Source organism: Procambarus clarkii, chromosome 21, assembly GCF_040958095.1.
Source record: "Procambarus clarkii isolate CNS0578487 chromosome 21, FALCON_Pclarkii_2.0, whole genome shotgun sequence".
NCBI lineage: Eukaryota > Metazoa > Arthropoda > Malacostraca > Decapoda > Cambaridae > Procambarus > Procambarus clarkii.
In genome coordinates, this window is record NC_091170.1 from 38,657,568 (window position 1) to 38,682,769 (window position 25,202).

A 25,202-nucleotide genomic window follows, 5' to 3' on the forward strand; every position below is an offset into this window, starting at 1 on the left:
AATATTTACAACGTTATTTTCAGCGTTGAATTAACATAACATTTGAATATTGTGTCTACTGAGAACATCGTAACACTTTGCTAGCACTATACAAATCACTAATTGAAGTACAAACTCGGTCAAAAATTGAATCAATATATTGCAATGTGCAACTCGAGCACGCTGGTCAAGGCTTCCATCAAGAGTCGTTTGTGTTATGGGTTGGTGGCTGGCGGCAGCGACCAGTGGGAGGAAATACTACGTAGTCACTTGTCATTTGGTGTTTACAATAGTGATTTCGCGGTATTGACCTTGCAGAATCTGACACTAACTCAATACAAATGTTGTCGACTTGTGTGTGGTGAATGCAATACTGGTGGCTAAAAGAGAAAGTGGCAATACACGTTGTTGAGATTGCTTGGGGAACAGCGCTCGGGTCGGGAGGAAATTGAACTGCGGAATTCGCAGGTACGTTAGTTATTCGGTGTGCTTGGGTTTTCCCAGTTTAGATAGCATGGAAATACATTTAACACTTAAGAGCGGGGGTTTAATTTGAAAAGGGGGGCAATTGTTATTTTATTGTACGTTATTCTTTTTTTTTAACAGTAATAGAGATTTTTTTGCTGGAAGCAGCCTAATGGTTTTATTATGTCATGCGCAACGCGATATTACTTCAAAATAATTTAAATAATAAATAATCCTATGAAGGCATTCAATTGGTGTTATGATGAATCGTTAGTAGTTATATTCAAAATTGCTTCTAATATTATTTTTCTGCAATGAGTTGATATAAACTCATTTTGGCAATATCTTCTACCTAGAATTATTTAGTTTTGTTCTTATAAACAAAAGAGCTTTCTCAATTCAGTTGCAATTCATGTTCCTTCATTTTGAATAGCAGTCTCTTGATTCTAGTGATTTTACGGAATACACTTTGTAATTACCTCATTGCTGACACATATTTAAGCAGTTTTATGCTGATTATATTGATTTAAAATGGTTTAACCGCTGAAATTTTGCATATCAGAATAAAAAAGATTGCCAGTGTCACATTACCGTGATGCCGGGGGATGGTGTTTGACTAAACTAAACCTCATATAACATAAACAAACCTAATTTATCATAACACGTCATTTGCCCCCATGAAAAACATCCCTCAAACCTTGAATATGTTGATTGAAGTATTCTTAAGTGAAATTGAAATTGAAATAAGTATATTGAGGTAAAATACACACTAAGGGATGAGGTAGCTCAAGCTATTCTCACCCCGTTCAGAACATCGTGTTAATACATACACAGACACACAACACACAGAATAAACATATTACCGAACATTATGTGAGATAAACATATACATTTCCTATTCTTGAGCGGTACTTGGCATTCAGATAAAAGTTCCATTAACCAGAGTTCACAAATAATTGATTGTAACTTAATTTTCTGACATCCATCACAAGTTTTCAATTCAAGCATGAATATTTTATCAGTCCTAATTTCTACCTAGCCTAGCCTATGCAAATTAACCATGTAATGACGTAAAGTCTAGCATTTAATTTACTTTGTTATTAAACTAAATGTTTTATCTTAGTTAACATAAATAAAACAAAATGGTATTTTAACATTTGTTTCGTTGGTCAAGTGTTTGCATGTTAAATTGTGTATTAGAGAATGTTTTTGCCTGTGTGTGGGCGTGTAGGTAAAGTTTTTTCCCGCGCGTTTGAGGGCGTCGTCCCCGTCCCCGCCACAGACGGCCTGGACTTACCCGCCTCAGGTGTTCTCTGTGTATTCCTGCGGCCGCTTCATGTGTTCTCAGTGCGACTGAATGCAGTCACCTCGTGAGACGAGGCGAAAATGCAGTAGACGATCTCGTGAGTGATGTGTAGTATGTGTGTCCCATTCCGTTTGTATTGTAATATAATGCATGCACACTTTCGGTTTTGTTTCAAGTCTCGTCAATTCGAAATTGTAGTGATCACCGAGTTTGTCATCTCGTGTGTGAGGTGTATTTTTGTAATTTACATTTATTCTGTGTTTCTAATTTAAAATATGGTACATGAACTGGAAGCAGAGAGGCTTTGTTGATTATCATTAGTGTGTGTGTGTGTGTATAATATATATATATATATATATATATATATATATATATATATATATATATATATATATATATATATATATATATATTATTAAATATGACCGAAAAAGTAAGATTAATAGTTCTAACACGAATTTTCTCAATCTGTCGTACATTTCTTTTCACTGTTGGAGGTAATTCAAAAATCAATTCTCCAAAATTCATTTTTATTTCTAGTCTGACGCGACACGAGCGCGTTTCGTAAAACTTATTACACTTTCAAAGACTTTAGTTTACAAATACACAACTGAATAGAACTTACACATCTTCGATTTTGTTTCTATCTACATTTGAGTGAGGTGGATGGGGTGAGGTGGCATTAATAGGGTATTAATTTCATCAACACAAGACAGAACAAGAGGTGGCATTAATAGGGTATTAATTTCATCAAAACAAGACAGAACACGAAACAATGGGTATTGAAATGGAAGTGATTGTAGAAAGCCTATTGGTCCATATTTCTTGATGCTTCTATATTGGAGCGGAGTCTTGAGGTGGGTAGAATATAGTTTTTGAAAATGTAATAAGTTTTACAAAACGCGCTCGTGTCGCGTCAGACTAGAAATAAAAATGAATTTTGGAGAATTGATTTTTGAATTACCTCCAACAGTGAAAAGAAATGTACGAAAGATTGAGAAAATTCGTGTTAGAATTATTAATCTTACTTTTTCGGTCATATTTAATAATATATATATATATATATATATATATATATATATATATATATATATATATATATATATATATATATATATATATATATACACTAGATTTAACCTGAATTCAACAAGACAAGGGGCCAGATTCACGAAGCAGTTACTCAAGCACTTACGAACGTGTACATCTTTCCTCAATTTTTGACGGCTTTGGTTACATTTATAAGCATGAAAATTTAAACGGAAGTGACGTCACACTGGTTTGCAGTGTGCCTTTTAAATGGAATTTTGATTTGCAAGACACCCTAATGTTGCAACCTAAGAACCTTAGCGCGCTATCTTGTTTGTCTCATAATATTTAGGGTGGTGCTAAAAAAAAAAAAATCTTTTAACTCTACATTATTTGTCTGAAGCGGCGTATTTAGTGTGCGAGGCTGCAGGCTATAAGCTCCTGGCTATTTTTACTTGGCTCTTGCGTTGGGAGAAGGTGAGCCAGGTTTCTAGCAACCTCAAAAAAAGACGTGTGTAGTCTAGGTGCTCTCTTTCATAGTCGTTTATATAGTCTGGGTTTAATTTATATATATTTGCATCCCTGTTCACGTATTTTCGCAGTATTCCATTAACCCCTGTTCCGTATGGTAACATAGTTTCATACACGCTCAAATAAGTCCTTTATCTAGTAAGTATAAATAGTATAATTTAATATATAAATACTTCCCGAAGCCATCATGGTTTTGTATCTATTTGAATAACTCCGAGTGAGAGGAATTCGTCTTATCCTCAGATTAGGCAAAATTGTAATTAATTTTGTCAATAAAGATGTTAATAATAATAATTTGGCTATCGAGCATAACAATATATTATGCATGATTTTTAATAAATGTAATTTCGATTAGCCTAGGTCTGAAGGTCTTAGCCTAGGTCAAATATTTGTATTAAATTAAGTGACCTAGGTACACTTAAGTGGTCTAGTTTGTCTAAAGCTTCCAGCTGTCCAAAGTATTAATAGTTGTATACAATATCTGTGTGGAATTGCCCGCCTGTGTGGTCCTGACTATATCCCAGGAATCCCAAAGTTATATCCCAAAGAGTCCCAGGGATACTTTTCCCACTTTGTTCTAATTATCTTGCGTACAGTCGGCTATTAAATTTGTTATATTGTGGGTTCAATATATATATTTTTAAGGATTAGAGCAAATCATAGAGCCAGACTCAGCGGCAGCTGTGACAGTCCCCAAACACCAAACAAACCTGATATTTATAAACTGCAGCATCTCAAAGTTAAGAAACTATACAGGTTTGAGCCAAGCGAAAGGTTTGAAGGCCTTAGAGTTGTTATTGAAGAGGATATGAAAATATTTGTACGAATATGAAAGTGTGTGTGTAATATGTTTGTGTGTGTGTGTGTGTGTGTGTGTGTATATATATATATATATATATATATATATATATATATATATATATATATATATATATATATATATATATATAAAATATGGAAGGGAGTACCACCTCTAGCTGGAAGAAGGGGGACCCATAGCCTCGGAGGAAACCACGCATAACGCATTAGAGGGAATGTTTAGATCCCCTCCAATACAGTTTCTGTGTGCTTTTCTCCTACCACCCCCTTCCTTTTTTATTTTTTGTGCTTTATTATGCATTTGATGGTTACAAGATATACATGGGTTGATACAAAAATAATAATGCAAAAAGGTGCTTATATAAGGGGTACCACCTCTTGTGTAACTGTGGGGACTCGTACCCTCGGAGAAGGGAATAAAATGCATTCACCTCTAAGAACTTGTCGATTGTTTCTAAATACATAAGAGTATTTACGTCTCCTACCACCCCTTGTTTTATTATTGTATACTTTATTGTGCAAGGTTACACAATTACACAACTAATTGGTTACAAAATGTGGACATTAAGGTGAAAACAAAGGGAGTTTGTTCCTTTTTGAACAAGAGTTTTATGACTTATGATTTCCCCATTCTGGTTCTTACGTTGATAGAATAGGTAAAAGTGTGTGTTATTAACTCTATTTTTTTTTAATAATGATTTCTAGTTACAAATTTGGAATGGATATGGGTAATATTCTTTCTCTAGTTTTAAGCAATCTATATATGAAGTTCTATGACACAAGACTATTAAGTATAAAATTGTCTCTTAAATGTTACATGGTTTCGTTATGTTGATGTGCTTATGGCCTAAGAATGGAAACTTGGTCACATTTTTATTAGTTTTAAATAATCTAGCCCCATCTATTAAGTGGAAAGTGGAAATGGAATAAGACAACTCTTTACCATTCTTAGTTCGGGTAATTTGTAAATGTGAAAAGTTTTCTGGTTAAAGAAAACCAACAAATGTTGGGTCTTATGTACAGTTTTACTCATCTCGTCATCAAAGAGCAAAACTAGCTGTATTTTATTTTATGTTTCTGAGGGCACTAGGGACATGTAGTCCAGAGTTTATAGATATTAGTGCCATATATATATAATCTAGGTTTCAATTTAAATACCCCAAGTCATTTCTTGATAAAGCTAGCCAAATTGCTCGTAACTCATTGGTTTGTAAAAGAAAGACGAATTCAGTATTCTGCCATTTCCTGATAACTTCAGGGAAATTCCTAAATTACTAAATTTAATATGAATATAGCATTTAGGAATCTTGACTAAAAAATGCTCACTAAAAATTCTCCAACTAGTTGCAATGGATGTGTGTAAAATTCCATGAAGAGGTTGTAATAAGTTCTATGTTGGCAAAACAGGTAAACATCTTGACCAAAGAGTAAAAGAACACAAATATAGTATTAGGTCAGGTCAAGAATCCAATGCATTGTTTGTTCACCCAAGGGATTGTAATCAGTCAAGTGACTGAACTAATTAACGCAAAATTGTGGAGTGTAAATGAGTTACTGAAAGAAATATTATTGAATCTTCATGTATAAAAAGTAGTGATTTAGATTAATATTAATGTAATTTTAGGATTATATAAATTAACTATATAATTGGTAAGATTTGTGATAGGTATCAAATTATTTAAATATTTAAAGAGTAATTGTGTAGTACGTTTCAAGAATGAAGAAATACCCAGTTTATCTTCTCAGGTGTAGTGGAGTATATAATCCCAAACCAATGACATCTGTCTCTATTCCCTATTCTATATAGAGAATAGTATGTGTGTATATATATATATATATATATATATATATATATATATATATATATATATATATATATATATATATATATATATATATATATACACACACACACACACACACACACACACACACACACACACACACACACACACACACACACACACACACACACATATATATATATATATATACACGACTCATGCTCGGGGAAGATATGGAAAATTGGTTTACTGAAAATTATATAAAATATATATAAATGTAGCATTTTCCCTTGTAAATTGATGTACATATTATCTTCATATTGTATAATATTTAGTGAAGAAAAAACCAGTCGTGATACAGATCAAATAACACAACTACAGGTTAATACTGCGCGTACGATTATTTACTATATACAATATATTGGTAAATACACAAGAAAATCAAAGTAATCTTTTTTTAATTTATCAGCCGTTTTTATTAATTTTTTATCTTTTTTCATTTAATCAATTTAACCTTACAAATAATAATAATAAAAAAATATTTCAGAGAATATGACAAGCTTCCCTTCAACGTTGAGTAAGGTATTCTCATTTCCTCGGGCAAGCCAACCTCGCCTCGCTAACACGATTAGGCTACCCAAGTGTTTCATGGCCAGTTCCTCCCTAGCACTTAAAAACCACTAACAGCAGCATAAATTGTCTGTACCGCTGTTTGTCTTTTTACCCTTAAATTCACGATGTTTTACATTTTTTGTTTTTGATGACAAGACCTTAACTCGGGTCCCTTTTTATTCCTAATAGGCGTATATAATGTATGTACTCAGTTGTGCTTTGCCGGAATTGAGCTTTGGTTCTTTGGTCCCGCCTCTCGACTGTCAATTAACTGGTGTAGAGATTCCTGAGCCTATTGGACTCTATCATATCTACGTTTGAAACTGTGTATGGAGTCAGCCTCCACCACACCACTGTCTACTGCTTTCCATTTGTTAACTACTCCGACACTGAAAACATTGTGTAATATCTGAGGCTCATTTGGGTACTCAGTTTCCACCTGTGTCCCCTTGTTCGTGTTCCACCCATGCTAAATAACATGTCTTTGTCCACCCTGTCAATTCCTCCGAGAATTTTGTAGGTGGTGAATTTTGTAGAGGATGTGTATATATATATATATATATATATATATATGTCGTACCTAGTAGCCAGAACTCACTTTTCAGCCTACTATTCAAGGCCCGATTTGCCTAATAAGCCAAGTTTTCCTGAATTAATATATTTACTATAATTTTTTTCTTATGAAATGATAAAGCAACCCTTTTCTCTATGTATGAGGTCAATTTTTTTTTATTGGAGTTAAAATTAACGTAGATATATGACCGAACCTAACCAACCCTACCTAACCTAACCTAACCTATATTTATAGGTAAGGTTAGGTTAGGTAGCCAAAAAAAGCTAGGTTAGGTTAGGTTAGGTAGGTTAGGTAGACGAAAAAACATTAATTCATGAAAACTTGGCTTATTAGGCAAATCGGGCCTTGAATAGTAGGCTGAGAAGTGCATTCTGGCTATTAGGTACGACATATATATATATATATATATATATATATATATATATATATATATATATATATAATTTTTTTTTTTAATACCACCTCTGGCTGGAAGAAGGGGGACCCATAGCCTCGGAGGAAACCACACATAACGCATTGGAGGGAATGTAGGTCCCCTCCAATACAGTTTGTGTGCTTTTCTCCTACCACCCTTTTTTTTTTTCTTCTTCTTTCTTTCTTTCTTTCTTTCTTTCTTTCTTTATTGTGTATTTAAAGGTCACAAAACATACAAGACAAATGCCTAAAGGTTATGGATCTCTTGAAGCTCCTCCGCTTCCAGACAGGAACCGAGGACGCAGCAAGCATTTCCCCTCTGGATCGCCACACTGAGACGCTGAAACAAAAAACTGGAAGCCCTTGGGTCTCTGGTGACGTCAATGAGCTTGGAACCCAATTCCTTGAGAAATCCCAAGGCACTCTTGCCCCAGGGGCCATGCGTCTCAGACGCTATGGGAACAAAGAGGTATTGACCTTCCAGTCGCCTGTACTTGAGTGATTTTGCTGTTTCCCTGTTCCCTGTATGTATAATATATATATATATATATATATATATATATATATATATATATATATATATATATAATATTATTTATCTCTCACTTGTACCATCAGAGCCTAGAACCCACGATCACTGAAGTGAAAGACTGGAGTTCTACCCACCAGGCTGTGAATACTCACAATAAGAGTGTCCCAAAGAGACACCACTTGTGTCAACTGGGAACTGGGACTTTAGGCCTATTCTGGGGTGCCACTTGAGTCCGGAGGTATTTGTACGCTGGTGACTATAACGTACAAAATTAGACGTATTAGTTGAGAGAACGGATTGGTGTGTTGGCAGAAAATGGTGCGCTGAATGACAACTATTTCACATACCTATGTTCGGTCCTAAAGCCTAGCTTTAGAAAATAAAAGATTAAGAATTATATAAATTCAAAATATAGTACTGCTAGGCTTTTTGTTTTTATTATGTACAGTATATGTTTTGAGGTAGAGGATGCCTGTGCGTGTTACTTGTGTTTAGTCGTAATTCAGTTGTTTAGGATAGTTTAAGTTTAACATTATTTGTTCTCAGTAAAATTTAATAATCTTTCGAATTAAGCATTTGAGACGCACAGTGTATCCTGAATACGGAAGTAAAGGCAACACATAAATTTTCAAAAATAAAATAATCTCATGAAGATTCTGTTGGTTCTTAAAAGTTGTACATATTAGAATAAACATCATAAAACTAAAGTTGTTTCTGTAAAATCCTAAACCTTGTCTGATACATTACATTCTCATTTACCCATTCTTCTACAGAATACCAAAAAATCCACATTACTGATATTTGCATATTTCTATTATAGTTTTTAGATGTATTACCGTGATTGATGTATAAATCCAATATTCAGAAAAACCATCAGTGGTGCTATTATAGTTCTGAGTGTGTATAATGCTTAACACTGTAGGTTTAACATTAAAGAAATAACAACCAATCTATAATAATCCTAATAAATTTTTTCTTCTCGTTTTACAGTGGAAGAAAATACTGGCCACGGAGACTCACCAGCTCACCTCAACAACGATGTCACACCTTTTAGTGAAAGCAGCAGCAGGAACAAAGTTCCTGGGAGACATGGCGTCTTCACTGGCAAAAACCCTCATTTGTACAACGAAATTTCGACCAACGACATTTTCCTCGCCACTGACGGCGAGTCTGGAACAAACAACGAATATAACTTGGAGGCGAAGACTATTGTTGTGAGTGTTGGTGCTCAGGAATTGCGACATAGTAATAGTACCTATAATAGTATGAGTAGTAGTAATAAGCAGACTGGGAGAAAGCGCATCGTCAGTGGAGGTGGAGGATGGGTTCTTAATGGAAGTACTGGTTTGATAACACGCAGGAGGTTCACTGACAGCCACCACCAGACAACGAGCAGACTCTTAGATGAAACTACAACGAGGCAGCAGAGCACGAGTAGAAATGAAGCTACTAGACACCGCGTCGTGAAGATCAAAGAGTCTGAAGCGACGAATGAAATTCAGTGTCGCGACACGTTGAGGGTTAACAAAGTACAGATAACAAATGAAAAGGGACATAGAAAATTCCTGGTGTACACAGGCACGAAGAAAAAGGTGGAGAACAAAAGTGATAACAGAGGTGAAAGGCGAATCATCATCTACACGAAGAAACCTACGAAGGAAACTGATAAGAAGAAAGGAAGAGTAAATGATAGACTACAAACATGTAGGAGGCAAGACGACCACCGTCGCGATATTTCTCAGACGACAGGAGCAAGAGACAATGCAGCGATATGTGATACAGAAAAATGCAAAGAAGTCGAAATAACGCTGGCAAGGGAAAATGAAAGATTGGCTGTTCAAGGAAAACAGGCGTACGACAGCAGGATGCAGATGCGCTCAGCAGAAAATAAAGGCTTTGTTAGAAGCCTGAAAAACTGCGAGTCAGTCGGGGAGACCACAAAAACTTATGAGCGATGGGGAAAGGCAGGACTAAGAACATACAAAGGAAAGACAAACCCTCGCAGTGTAGTAAACGAGATGAGGAAAAAGGTTTTTAAATTCTGCGAAGAAACCGAAGATAAAGCCAAAATGTTAAAAGATAAGAGGGTAATGAAAGAAAGAAAACATTGCACGGAAAACAGAATGGTGACGTCAGTGAGCGCTAGACTAGTAATGCAGGGAGTGAAACACAACAAAGGTACAAAAAATTCGTCAAAAACGGAGAAAGAAAGATCAATCACTCAAGAAATAAATTATAGGAAGCGAATTCAGACTTCATCCAAAGGAGCCATTGAGGGGCACATGATGATTGGTGAAAAACAACACACCAGAGAAACCGATGATGCCTTTGACAAATTGTGTAAAGGAATTTTGAAGACAAATATACGACACGGCAGAGAACACGAGAAGAATCACAATCCATCAAACGAAAGCACAATAACACAAGGAGTCAAACATTGTAGAGATAGCAAGACGATCGCAATAGTAGAGGGAATACAGAAAACGATGAACACGAAACATGAGAGAAGAAAAAAGATGGATCTGCAAAATATGGGAAAGAAGGGAGTAATGTTTCCAGGACCAAAACTATGCAAAGGAATGCAAACATCAGCTCAGGGAAAGGGAAAAGGGGTGACGCTAAGAGTAATTAATAAACAACCGGTCAAAATGACACAGACAAAAGAAAGAGTACTGGTCCGAAAGGGTACCGCAGGCGGAAGAATAACGGTAATAGAGGAAGGATGTTTGTACAAAAGATTAGTACTAAAAGACAGTACAGACACGGAACTGGTGGCTAAGGAAAATGAAAATAGTGCGAACGAAAAACTAGTGTTGAAACGCGTAGGGACTAATAGTGAAAGAACAATAATAAAAAGAAATGAAAGATCGGTGGTTAAAAGGGGTGAAGCTAATGTGCTCGAGACGGCGGTAACTGTTAAGGAACCAGAGCAAAGTTGGGTTGGCAATAGGAACTGCCCGATCATTATCAGCGGCGGCGAGGGCGAGCAGGGCGTCATCAGCCCACCGGCCCCCGATGGCACGCCTTACACCATAAAGCTCAACTTGGCGGGTCTTATCCACGTGAGGCCGACCATCGTCATCATCAGCACAGGTAAAGGTAAGTGTGGCTTAGCTTCCTCTTTGTTCATCCTTGCAGAGTGACGCTCTGCCTTTTTATATTTTGAGTTTGATAGATGAATGTTATTTAGCAACTGGCAGATCTGTTATACATTAGTTTATATAGCAGCTGGCTACCATTATACATTGATTTATTTAGCAGCTGATTGCTTTTTTATGCATTGTTTTATAAGCAGCTGACTGCTGTATTGGTTTATATAGCAGGTGATTTGGTTTATATAGCAGCTGACTGCTTTGTTATACATTCTTTTATATAGCAGCTGACTGCTTTGTTATACATTCTTTTATACAACTACTGTATAATAGTATACGATTTCATAGTAGTTGGCGACTCTGTTATACATTGTTTTATTAAACAGCTGACTACTGATATACATTCCTTCATATAACAGCTGGCCCACTATTAAACACTTAGTTTCTTTTCCTATAGCAGCTGGTTTCCCTGTTAGACACTGATATAAAAGCCGGTTCCAATAATTACCTGTATTGGAATATCAAATTTAGATGCTGGATAAACTACACACACTATAGATATTTTTTTATTCACGAAGAAATTAACTAAGTACTCTCTAGCAGGTTTGGGGCTTGTACACATCACAATTATATTAGTACAGAGGATCTTGTTATATCTTGAGATGATTTCGGGGCTTTTAGTGTCCCCGCGGCCCGGTCCTCGACCGGATAGTTAAAATTCATAAAGATTACAATGTTTGGTTTGTACATTTACGCGAGGCTACTAATACCAGTATCATTACTGTCAAATATTACAGCTAATAAAATGTTTGAGGTTTGCAGTATTTGTAGTGATTAGGGAGTTGATAAAAGTTGTCAGTGAAAAAATATGACCTAAAACTAGTGAAATTTTTTTTTATACTATAATTAGTGGCTTACTAATAATAGGTTGAAATAATGACATCATACAGGTGATATAGTTGTATATATATTAATAGGTGATCTAGCACAATTCCCTGACATTACATTACCCTAATGATTTCAGGGCTAGTCTATGTACACAGTTATTTAACCGATCCCTGTTAGGATGTGACCAGCTGGTCAGGATTGCATTTCACCTTTGTAAACGCACATTAACGATGTTATGTAAAAAGACACCTCGAATACTGTTTATGTAGGACAGGCGTAAATCTGTTTGTTTTTAGGTTAGATTAGCATTTTAAAGCATACAATCACCTGTGGTTGATTGTTCAATAAATCACTGTTTAACAGATCTCTAACCCTGTCCACGGAGGACAGTAGAAAATGTATATATGCTGGTTAGCATTTTAAATGTGTGGCCACGTCTGTAGTAGAAAACAAATCACCGACCACCCGGCCTCTCGTTGCCACAACGTCATAAAGAGGTTGTACTAAATTTCAATACCTAACCCAACCGAAGACCACAAATAGAAAACAGGACAATTCGTCAATTTTGCGAGCGGCTATAATTTATAGTTACATATTACCACATACTTCGCCGGGTTTATGAGGAAGTAACTGTGTACGCAACCCTTCTTTCTTGAAGCTCAGCATCCCACAAATGGATTACCAAAACCGCCACTGTGCTCGGAATGTATAATATTCATCATCTCTAACAAGAGAGACAACGACAGTTTCCTGCCCCATGGGAGATCACACCTTTCCAAATTACTGCCCCCCCCCTCTTTTCTCACCCTAGAAGTTGACTTAAGAAACAACCCATGCTTCGACAAGAAGCAAAGTACAAATGGGTTAAGCCAAATTGATGGCTTGGTCAGAGAGCTCTCCCAACTTATACTGATGGCTCCTTGCACCAATCTTATAGTGCGGCTGGAAGTGGAGTAGTTGTGACAGCGAGAAATGGCTCCTTCTCCTATGAAGGTAGCGCGCATATAAATATTTGGGCCTCCACTCTTCAAACAGAATTGGTTGCCATAAGCCTTGCATTCGAGCGCGAATATGAATCCAAAGTTGACACCCTAATTGTAAGTGATTCCTTGTCATCCTCAAGGGACACTTACAATTGTCCCTTAGCTCCCCAAGGAACAACAGTGACATGCGTGTGTTCCTGAATCAAGACACAGATATAATAAAATAATCAATGATTGAGTCAGAGTTTGTCTCCTGTGGATTCCTTCCCATATTGGTCTCCGAATGCATGATAGAACTGATGAGTTAGCCAAAACTTGCTTATAAAGAGGGAATTATCATCTTGGACTGCCTTTCAGCAGCCTGAGGGCAGTAATATTCCGGGAACATCAACAAAATCTCGTAGATTTGAGGCAAAGTGAAATTCACATTAGTTACTCCATCTATCATCATTCTATTATGCAGGAAGAACCGCACATCTATGGGTCATCCAATAAGGTTAGCAAACTTCTAGATGTTACCACTGCTAGGCTTAGGGTCGGCTACAAGTACCTCTGTATGTTTGTAACATCTGCTGATGAAGACTTGAGTAAATGTAAACTGTCAGTAGAACTGTTCACATACTTTGCGTCATTATATAATGGAATGTGAAAATATCGCGGAATTCAGAGATAACACCATCAATGGAGTCCAAGAAATGTGTAAGTACTTCATTCATAATGATGTACTGCCAGAAATCTTAGCCAAGATCCAACGTTTGCTTACTGTAGGTGCTGCCTGCACATGACTGTAAAGCTGCCGCCCAGTTGGGTATGAGGTGCACAATAAAGAAAGAATTATTTTTATTATTTAATAAATATACATAAAGAAATTGAATTGCTACGCGCACTAATATTAGAGTAATGGAAGGATGAGGGGCTCAGGACGGTCTGTAACTTAAATTAATCATGCCAGTCGCTAAGTGGGTGTTGTTTTGGAGGGACTATAACCCCTCTGGCGTCCCCAGGTTCAAAGCCGTACTCGAGTTATAAAGTTGATGCTGTAAATGTGAGATTGAACCAGCCCGTCCTCTCGATCATTCACAATATCACAAATATGATGTACTAAATTGCCCGAACCTAACCATCACGTAAATACCAGTTTTTAATGACAAGTGAGATAAGCAAAAATACAGTTAACAAACTTAGCACGACTTCTGTTGCTTAGACGAACGTCTCGCCATTTGGCGAGCAAATGGATTACGTGTATCGTAGTAATGGACATAATATTGTGCAATGTGTTGAATCCTTAAGGATAAACATTTTCTTTTAGGGTCGTTGCATTGTCGTGTTCAAAGGTGGAAGCGAAGGAGGAAACTTCGGTTCTCTCGTGTTGGCCTTGAGGCTTACCAACTTACTGAGGGTAATTAAGGCCTATCAACTTACGGAAGGTAATTAAGGCCTATCAACTTACGAAAGGTAATTAAGGCCTATCGACGTCTAGAGGTTTATTAAGGCCTATCTACTTTTGGAGGGTTAATAAAGCCACCTAGTGCTTATTGACCAGAAGACAAATACTTTTGGTCTGAACTTTTGTCCAGGACTAAAGTAAACTCTAAGTGTAAAGTAAACACTTGAGAAACTAGGTACACCTCTCAATGTGCATATCCCTTGAACGCCAATGTCATCATCGCCAGCAACATGGGTACTCGGGCACGTCTTCCTCTAGTTAGCCCTTATCCGACAAATACATGACCTCTGTTAATAGCTTGACGTACACACTCCTGCCAAAACGTCAACCAACATTTTACCGGCCAGTAACTATGGTGATAAAAATCTTGGGCATGCGCAGTCGCCCAACTGCGTCTGATTGCGCGCCAAATCTGATGGGCTGTCAGGTGACGCACGTAAGCCTTGGTGAGGACGTGGGTTCAGGGGAGGGGGAAGGTGATGGCCGGGAATGGATATAATTGATAATGGCTAAAACGCGTCGATGGTCGACCTTCCTAGTGAAGCTTGTTTGTGTTATTAATTATTAAGTCAACAGTCTAGTCTGTAGGGTAAATAGTGAGCGAGGTGCATAAAGCAACAGGGAGGAGTGCGATAGTGTTTGCTGTGTAACCGACCGAATGACGACATGGGTACAAAATCTCTTGAAGAAATTTATAATTGGCGTTTTACTGGAGGAAAATTAGACTGTCGGATTTCGAATTTTAGAATATGTAAAAATAATCATAGGCATAGGGAGCCGGTCGGCCGAGCGGACAGCACGCTGGACTTGTGATCCTATGGTCCTGGGTTCGATCCTAGGCGCCGGCGAGAAACAATGGGCAGAGTTTCTTTCACCCTATGCCCCTGTTACCTAGCAGTAAAATAGGTACCTGGTTGTTAGTCAGCTGTCACGGGCTGCTTCCTGGGGGTGGAGGCCTGGTCGAGGACCGGGCCGCGGGGACACTAAAAGCCCCGAAATCATCTCAAGATAACCAAGAAGAAGATAGGGCGCACTTTTAGACATGCAAAAGCTTAAGCCATACAAAAGGACAAGATATATACTGGTGCATGTTGGGGAACCTTGGGGAACTATTCATGCCTGAAATAATTTCTGACGCTAGGCTAGTTGCTGAGTAAACTCAGAACGCTTTCTCAACATTGTCCGTAAACAAATTCGTACTTGTTGAGGTCTTGAAGTGCTGGAAGTGTTTATTGTTAAGAGCGCTATTCTCACGATTGTCAGCCACCTTTTATTGTTTGGAAACAAATATATTTAAAAAAAATCAAGAACCGGAATGCTTTGTAAATACATTTCCTACTGCCTCATAATGATATGAAATGGTATAACGGCTTCAAAGAAGTTCTCCCGCTTAATTTTTTGTGTATCGAGCATAACTGGCATATTGTGTGTGTATCATACGAGGCTGACATATTATGTGCAGGCTTAGAGCAAGCTCCCCTAACCTATTGCGTGAGTCCCGAGCGCACCTTGCCTATTGTGTGTACCAAACTCAATTAGCTTAACCTATTTTGTGTGCCAAACTCAGAATAGGTTAAGGTAGTTGAGTTTTTTGTGTGTGCACTAAGTTCAAATGGCATATTATGCGTGTGCTAAGTTCATATGCTTTATAATGCACCAAGCTCACCTGGCCTGCTGGGTGTGCACCAAGTTCACCTGGGTTGTACCTGGTTGAGGTTCTGAGAGTTCTTGTACTCCCCAAGCCCGGCCCGGGGCCAGGCTTGACTTGTGAGAGCTTGGTCCAACAGGCTTTTACTTGGAAAGGAGCGCAGGCCCACATATTCACCACAGCTCGGTTGGTTCGGCACTTCTTGCAGAAAAAAAAGACCAGTTTTCTTGAAAACTTTTCCTTTTGTTCCGGCAATATTTTTTTTGTACTGCTGAGAGGATATTAAATGTTACTCTGATGTTCCTCCTCTGGGTCTCTGGTGTTCATAAGTGTTCTCTGATTGTGCCTATGGCACCTCTACTCTCCAATGGCACTCTATTCTGCATTTCCTTAAACTATATGAAATTAGACGCTCAATCAAGTGAATATGAACTAAACAGTTACATTATTTCTAGATAGTATAAATTATAACCATACAAGCAAAAGTATCATAATTAAATATGCCAATAACTTAAGAGACAGAAAACATTATCTTTAAAGTGGACAGGAACACTTCAGCTCCAGCCAACGTGGTGCCTGAACCACCCGGCAACTGACTATGGCATAACGAGACTACATTATATAAATTATAAGTATGAATTATAATACTGAAAATGCATGGACATGCAATTGTAATAGATGTGAATTATTCAATATTATATGCGAAGTATAAATGCAATGTACAACAATTTACATGCAGCTGTTTATAGCTATTGCTCAAAATTAATACACTTCTTAATTGTACAACAAATTATTTTACCCCTTGGTGTACCATGTAATAATTTCAGCATTTATATAATAATCAATATACGATATCAAAATGAATGGCTATACATAGCCTGGATGTACAAGTAAACATTTGTATACAGTCATGGGCAGGTGATATCTTATCGTTCATAAACATTCAGGTCTTGTAAGTGATGCATAAATGTTTGATATGTATACCCAGAATATTTATACCCAGAATCATGTGGAAAGAGAATCGAAGTTTCTTAAGCTCACTGTAGCGCTATAGCTAGATAAGCCGAGGTTTTATTATTATTTTCTTCCACAGACGTGGCCACACATTTACAATGCTAACCAGCATAAATAGATTTTCCCCTGTCCTCCATGGACAAAGTGAGAGATTTGTCAAACATACAGTTAAGGGATTTATTGAACAGTCAACCGCAGAAGGTGATTGTAGTGCTTTTAAAATGCTAGGCTAAGCTACATACGTAAATACATAGATACACAGATTTATGTATGCTACATAAAGTGTTCGATGTCTTTTACATAGTAATTAATGTACATTTTCAAAGGCGAAACGTAACTCTGGTCAGCTTCCACATATACTTTATACACACACATACATACATACATACATACATACATACATACATACATACATACATACATACACATACATTTGTCTCTTTTACTCTGACATGGTGAGATAGCTGATAAACTAGTGTGCAATTAAAAACTTAACCACTGAAGGTGATTAAGATGCTTTTTCATGCTCAGGTTATACACATTGTGTACTCTACAATTGGGGTTTGGCCTGAAAACCGCCCCCCCCACACACACACACACATTGACGGCAGACTTCATACATGACATGTAGTATGTTTGCATACAGTGCTGTTAGCTTTCAAGTTTTGGTTCCTGCTGGAAATAGGGCTGCTTAATGAACCTAGCACAGTTTTAGCTTTCCATCGGCTTTACTAACTTAACCTAACCTAGCCTAGTTGAGTTTAAAACTAACTTACCCTGATTTGACCATCTCAGAATCATGAAGAGAGCGCTCTTGAAGGTATAGACACCCTGATAGATAGCTCTAGAAGGGATAGACAGATAGGTTTATCGAGGTTTCCCTATGGCAGTTATGAGTCCCAAATACCTCATACTGCGATCTGAACAGAGGCATTCCTCTCCTTCCATCCCTCTGCACCACCACCACCACCTCCCACCATTCACTTCCACAACCGGTAGTCCCACAGGCGGAGGTATTCTTGTAGCCTGCTTGTCTGAGAGTGAAGTCATTCATCTTATAGGTTGCCTGGGGCTCGCTCCACGCACCCTACTCTTAACTTTCCCTCCTCCAGACTTGTCTTGGGGGGGAGTCTTCGGATAGGAGATTTGGGAATTCTTTTTATATAAAGTTTTTTTTTTGCGTGTCCTGCTTTTGGTGGCATATTGCGTTATTTAATGTTTACTTTTATTAAACTATCAACATATCATATATGATTTATTTAGGATTCTCTTTTAGTTACGATTAGAATTTTACTGTGTTCGAGGAGGTTTTAATGCTATAACCTGCCATTGGCTTGTATAGTAACCTAGTATTAACTAAATTAGTTAATACGTTTTAGTTTATCATCTATCACAGCCGTGGCCATACATTTACAGTGGTAACAGCATATATATATATATATATATATATATATATATATATATATATATATATATATATATATATATATATATATGCTGTTATATATATATATATAACAGCATATATATATATATATATATATATAAATTTATTTTTAATAAATATATATTTTTATATATATATATGTTATATATATATATAAAAATTATATATATATAATTTTTTTCTTCTGCCCAACATGGAGAGGGTTAGAGATATGCTAGACATCATACAGTGTAGTGAGTTTTTAGCACTCGCCCACAGGTGATTGTAGTGCTTTTACAATGCTAACCAACAAACATTGGTTAGCGACACTGCCAGCTTCTAGTTTGTCTTCCATAGACAGACGAGAAGGCTGGAGCGTCGCTACATTACACAGCGAGTTATTACCGTCTTCGATCACACAAGAAGACTTGGGAGCATCAAAACCTAATTAAAATTCTCATTCTTGTTTTTGGAAAAAGGATTATTGTAATATTTATTTTGTTCAGAATTCGTGCATGCACTTAGCTCATTCTTATAATATACAAACACCATCCGTACGTGTTTGTATATTACTGGTTATTCTTATTTATTACTGATTATTACTGGTTATTCTTATTTGTTACTGATTATTACTGGTTATTCTTATTTATTACTGATTATTACTGGTTATTCTTATTTATTACTGATTATTACTGGTTATTCTTATTTATTACTGATTATTACTGGTTATTCTTATTTATTACTGATTATTACTGGTTATTCTTATTTATTACTGATTATTACTGGTTATTCTTATTTATTACTGATTATTACTGGTTATTCTTATTTATTACTGATTATTACTGGTTATTCTTATTTATTACTGATTATTACTGGTTATTCTTATTTATTACTGGTTATTACTGGTTATTCAGTCTGGTTACTGCATTGGTTATTCTTGGGAACACCTCACTGCAAGGAGTGGGGTGGCACCACTTTGAAGGGGGGTAGAAGCACCACTGTGAAGGGGGGTAGAAGCACCACTGTGAAGGGGGGTAGAAGCACCACTGTGAAGGGGGGTAGAAGCACCACTGTGAAGGGGGGTAGAAGCACCACTGTGAAGGGGGGTAGAAGCACCACTGTGAAGGGGGGTAGAAGCACCACTGTGAAGGGGGGTAGAAGCACCACTGTGAAGGGGGGGTAGAAGCACCACTGTGAAGGGGGGTAGAAGCACCACTGTGAAGGGGGGTAGAAGCACCACTGTGAAGGGGGGGGGGGTAGAAGCACCACTGTGAAGGGGGGTAGAAGCACCACTGTGAAGGGGGGTAGAAGCACCACTGTGAAGGGGGGTAGAAGCACCACTGTGAAGGGGGGTAGAAGCACCACTGTGAAGGGGGGTAGAAGCACCACTGTGAAGGGGGGGTAGAAGCACCACTTTGAAGAGGGGTAGAAGCACCACTGTGAAGGGGGGTAGAAGCACCACTGTGAAGGGGGGTAGAAGCACCACTGTGAAGGGGGGTAGAAGCACCACTGTGAAGGGGGGTAGAAGCACCACTGTGAAGGGGGGTAGAAGCACCACTGTGAAGGGGGGTAGAAGCACCACTTTGAAGGGGGGTAGAAGCACCACTGTGAAGGGGGGTAGAAGCACCACTGTGAAGGGGGGTAGAAGCACCACTGTGAAGGGGGGGTAGAAGCACCACTTTGAAGGGGGGTAGAAGCACCACTGTGAAGGGGGGTAGAAGCACCACTGTGAAGGGGGGTAGAAGCACCACTTTGAAGGGGGGTAGAAGCACCACTTTGAAGGGGGGTAGAAGCACCACTGTGAAGGGGGGTAGAAGCACCACTGTGAAGGGGGGTAGAAGCACCACTGTGAAGGGGGGGTAGAAGCACCACTTTGAAGGGGGGTAGAAGCACCACTGTGAAGGGGGGTAGAAGCACCACTTTGAAGGGGGGTAGAAGCACCACTGTGAAGGGGGGTAGAAGCACCACTTTGAAGGGGGGTAGAAGCACCACTGTGAAGGGGGGGTAGGGTAGAAGCACCACTGTGAAGGGGGGTAGAAGCACCACTGTGAAGGGGGTAGAAGCACCACTGTGAAGGGGGGGGGGTAGGGTAGAAGCACCACTGTGAAGGGGGGGTAGAAGCACCACTGTGAAGTGGGGGGGGTGAGAAGCACCACTGTGAAGGGGGGGTGAGAAGCACCACTGTGAAGGGGGGGTAGAAGCACCACTGTGAAGGGGGGGGTAGGGTAGAAGCACCACTGTGAAGGGGGGGGGGGGTAGAAGCACCACTGTGAAGGGGGGGGGGTAGAAGCACCACTGTGAAGGGGGGTAGAAGCACCACTGTGAAGGGGGGGTAGAAGCACCACTGTGAAGGGGGGGGGGGTGAGAAGCACCACTGTGAAGGGGGGGTAGAAGCACCACTGTGAAGGGGGGGGGTAGGGTAGAAGCACCACTGTGAAGGGGGGGTAGAAGCACCACTGTGAAGGGGGGTAGAAGCACCACTGTGAAGGGGGGGTAGAAGCACCACTGTGAAGGGGGGGGGGTAGAAGCACCACTGTGAAGGGGGTAGAAGCACCACTGTGAAGGGGGGGTAGAAGCACCACTGTGAAGGGGGGGTAGAAGCACCACTGTGAAGGGGGTAGAAGCACCACTGTGAAGGGGGGGGTAGAAGCACCACTGTGAAGGGGGGGGGGGGGTAGAAGCACCACTGTGAAGGAGGGGGTAGAAGCACCACTGTGAAGGGGGGGGGGGGGTAGAAGCACCACTGTGAAGGGGGGGGGGGTAGAAGCACCACTGTGAAGGGGGGGGGTAGAAGCACCAGAGTGTTGTTAGATTTCAGTATCATTTTCCAGTTGTGCCATCAGCCACCTCGTATCATTGCAAAGGCCTTCCCTGAGGCCAGTTGTTTCTATTCTCCTCCATACAGTTTTTCTCACCACCCTGTACCATCACGTCTCCTCTCCCCCTACTGCCCCCCGTGTCGAAGAAACCCCCCCTCTCCCTCCTCTGATTCCTTTAGAATATGCCTCCCCCTTCCCTCCATTTCTCTAAGAACCCCCCATCGCTTCTCAGTTACCCTAAATTCGCCCCTCCCTGGTGCTCCTGCGATCATCGTGGGTACAGTCCAGTGCGCAGGAGCCACTGTTCCCCAAAATCTCATCGCCCGCCAAATACCTGTGTCCGCTCGCGCATAAAAATGAATATCAAAACGTGGCCAGGATGGTGGCGGAGGCGGTAGGAGTGGGAGAGGGGAAGGCTGGGAGAGGGAAGGGGTGGGGGAAGAAAGGGGGACTGGTGGAATGGGACGGTGAGATTCATGAAAGGGATGGAGGTGATGGGAGCGGAAAGAACAGCATGGGGGTGGGGGAAGATGGGGAGTGAGGGAGACTGTGGGAGAGTGGTGAGGGTGAAGAGTGTGTGGGAAAGGGTCAAGGGAGAGAGGGCGCTGTGGCAAGGACGACAATGATGTTGAAGTGTTGACACACTCGCCCTCTGCTGTTGGTTTCTGTTGTCCTCTTATTGACTATTATTTATCCTTGGTCTTATTGCTTTTCTTACCAACATTACTGTTGATGGTCTCATGACTAGTCTGGTTATATATTACTGTCCGTGGTCTTCCTGCTGTTGTTCTTGTATATCTTTAACATAGTCTCTGAGTCTTGTTCCTCTGTATTTTGTAAGTTCCTCTTGCTTTTTTTTACACTACTGCTATCTTAGTCCTCTTCTTCAGCGGCTGTCACTTAAGTTTTCTTGATTTCTTTCAACTGCTTCAAGATTTTTGTTCCTCCATTAGGCTAGTGCCACGAGGATCTACTTTCCTCCACTGCTGCTGTAACTAGATTGTCAGATTTCCTACACGCTGCCGTCAGATTACACTTTATTTTCCTTCGATTTCCTGAGAATCCGTCTCTCCCCTTCGCTTCAGCTACTAGCTTCCACTTTCTTTCGTCTACCACTGCGTCACCAGTTTCCCTCACTATCCACAATTTCTGTCTCGCCTTTCCCCATTCCTCACCCCCCTTTCTCTTGCTTCTCTATTCCCCTCACTTGCGTCTCACTCCCTTTCCACCAATGTGTCCTTTCCTTACCTTCTACCCCCGGCAGTCACCGACGCAGTATCCCCCCCCCTTCCCCCCTGCAGCAAGTCGGAGGTCGGGCCAGCGTTTGACATCACCTGGTGCGAGTGGCGACTATTGCCAGCTGTGCGTGTTACAATCACCTCTGGTGGCACCGGCAAGACGGCAGGAAGAGCTCGGTCTAGACGAACGTGTTGGAGGTTAAATGGAGAGAGAGAGAGGGAGAGACACAAACCCCACATACACAAACAGACACACGCGTACCAGTAGCAGTGTTGGTGCAGCATTAGCACGGGTATGTATAGCCTGCTTGGTCATTCGGAAGGGAAGCTCAAAACCTTCCCTCATTGCTTTATTGTCCGTTGGAAGATGAAACTAGGACATCCAGACTCAAGCCTGGCCCGACCCTCCGGGTGATTCGCTTACCTAGCACTGGTGGACATACGGGTGGATTTCCCAAGCTACGCTCTCTGAGGTTGCGTCCGTCTTACAGCTTCCAAGACCAGTATATTGTAATAGGGAACAGTAACTTATCGTAGCATTGGTGCATATCATGTTGGCATTCAGGGCCAGGGTAGCAGGAACCAGGAGTCTTTAAAATGCAAATATGGCACTCCTGCGCTGAATCCAGATAGTTTGCTGCTAAATGAGGCACCAACGCACCTCCGATTCCTCCGCACGTTCCAATATCATGCTGAGTTCCGAGCAGGAGGAGGTGAAATACCCAGTAAAGGATAGGAATCTTGAGCGGTCTGTACTCTCATCCAGCCGAGGTATTGATCTATACAACTCTGGTTTATATTAATATTTAACCATAAAAATATAGAAGTATCCCCGAGTTGAAGGCAAACGCCAAAGAAAAAACAATGGCAACAAGGAATGTAGTTGCTTAGAGCAGGACCCCACACGCACCTTGGCTAGTCGTCCCTGGAAAGCCTAGAACCAACAGAAAACAGTGTCTTCTAAACAAACCTGGGAGGGTCCTACCAATAACCGCTCAAAAAACGTCCCGGCATCTCCCGCTCACAGACCAATCGCAAGGCAGAATTCTAATCACCGTAAGGCAGATTGCAAGTGATTTTCCCAGAATTAATTTCCTCAGAATTAATGGCAAGACGGAAGACGGTCTTGGGCGACGGTAGGGAGAGGAGAGGAGGGCAGGGGGGGGATGGAAGAGGAAGAGGCATAGGCGGACACATCGGTGGCGGTGGCGGCGGTAGTGAGGCTCAGGGCTGTCCATTTGTTGCCATTATACACTACATTAGAACCCCAGCCACACGTGAAATTACGCCTGGGCCCCTTCGCCCTCTCTGCAACAGAATAAAAATGATCTGGGACTTACTGAAATGGAGTAGGCTAAAGTGGAGGGTAGTGGAGGGTGAAGTAGAAGGTGGAAAGGAAGGGGAAGGAGGTCAGTGTACCAGCTCGGTCCAAGCGGAAATACCAGAATAAGACTTGACTGACCGTCTGGATATTTAACTAAGGAGAATTAGATCTATAATGCTTTTCCCTGACTGTCTCTGGGAGGAAGTATATAGGTAAACGATTAGGCTTTGTATTCTACATTATTTTTGCGCGACGTATTTTCTGCAGTGGTGAGCCCTAACTACAGATTTGTGATACTTATGAACATTTTGAAACATTGTTATGCATAATTATAAGATACATTTCCTTGGGAGACAATGCCGAGTAAATTAACCCCCTCCCCCCCCCCCCTCACACCGTCGTTCTCGCTCACTCCTGCTTTCTCCCTTCCCTTCTCCATCCTGCCCTCTGATCCCTCTCCGCCTTTCCCCTCAACTTTTCATTCCTTCACATTCCGCGCATCCCCCCCCCCGTCTATTTCCCCCATAATTCTCCTTTCTGTGTTCCATCTGGGGTAATTACTCGATTAACCAGAGTTTAACAAACCAAATAATGCTACTTCTGTTACTATTACTACCAGTAATAATAATGCCACTAGTTTGGGACTCCTGGCCACGGTCTAATATGAGGTCGGCAGATAGATTCAAGATAGTGTCACACATCATCTGGCGTGAAGAAAACATAAGGTAATAAGCATATGTGGTTGGTCTGTGTGATCTACCAGAGTCACACAATACTTCCCTCCAACCCTACAACTCCATTCTTCAAGAATAAACTACCAAACTAGAGGTACTAAACGGAATTATCGGATGATAGATCATCTACGCTCTGAACGTAGGTTGATAACCGAAACATAGTCTAGTCAATCTAACAATTAAGACATCAATAAATAGCTAATACATGAATGGCTGTACACGAGTGGCTAATCTCAGGTTACCCCGCGCTGCTTCAGAATAACAGATGATGTGAAAAACTAAAGTAATGATAATACCAGTATTAATAATTATAATAGGCAATAATCCATATCTTAATAATTATAAGTATCTAAATAATGATAATTACAATGTAAGTAATAATGATACTACTACTACTATTAATAATAATAATGCACAAAGAAATAACATTAATGTGATGAATCAATGAGAAAATTAGTTGAAGCAATGAGGAGGATTCGAACTTGCACACTGAGTACTCCCAATGACGATCCTTGAACAACTGAACCACACTGTAGCAAAATCA

General features: G+C 40.0%; 1 protein-coding gene across 1 annotated transcript in view; it reads left to right on the top strand.

Moving 5' to 3' along the window:
• Positions 1–249: 249 nt before the first annotated feature.
• LOC138367282 (uncharacterized) overlaps positions 250–25,202 on the top strand; it is a 41,653-nt gene continuing 16,700 nt past the window's right edge. The window contains exons 1-4 of the mRNA XM_069328701.1: positions 250–447; positions 9,036–11,144; positions 13,061–13,122; positions 14,318–14,435. Coding sequence (XP_069184802.1) covers positions 9,311–11,144; positions 13,061–13,122; positions 14,318–14,435 — 2,014 coding nt within the window. The 5' untranslated portion in view covers positions 250–447; positions 9,036–9,310. The remainder of the gene's footprint in view (positions 448–9,035; positions 11,145–13,060; positions 13,123–14,317; positions 14,436–25,202) is intronic.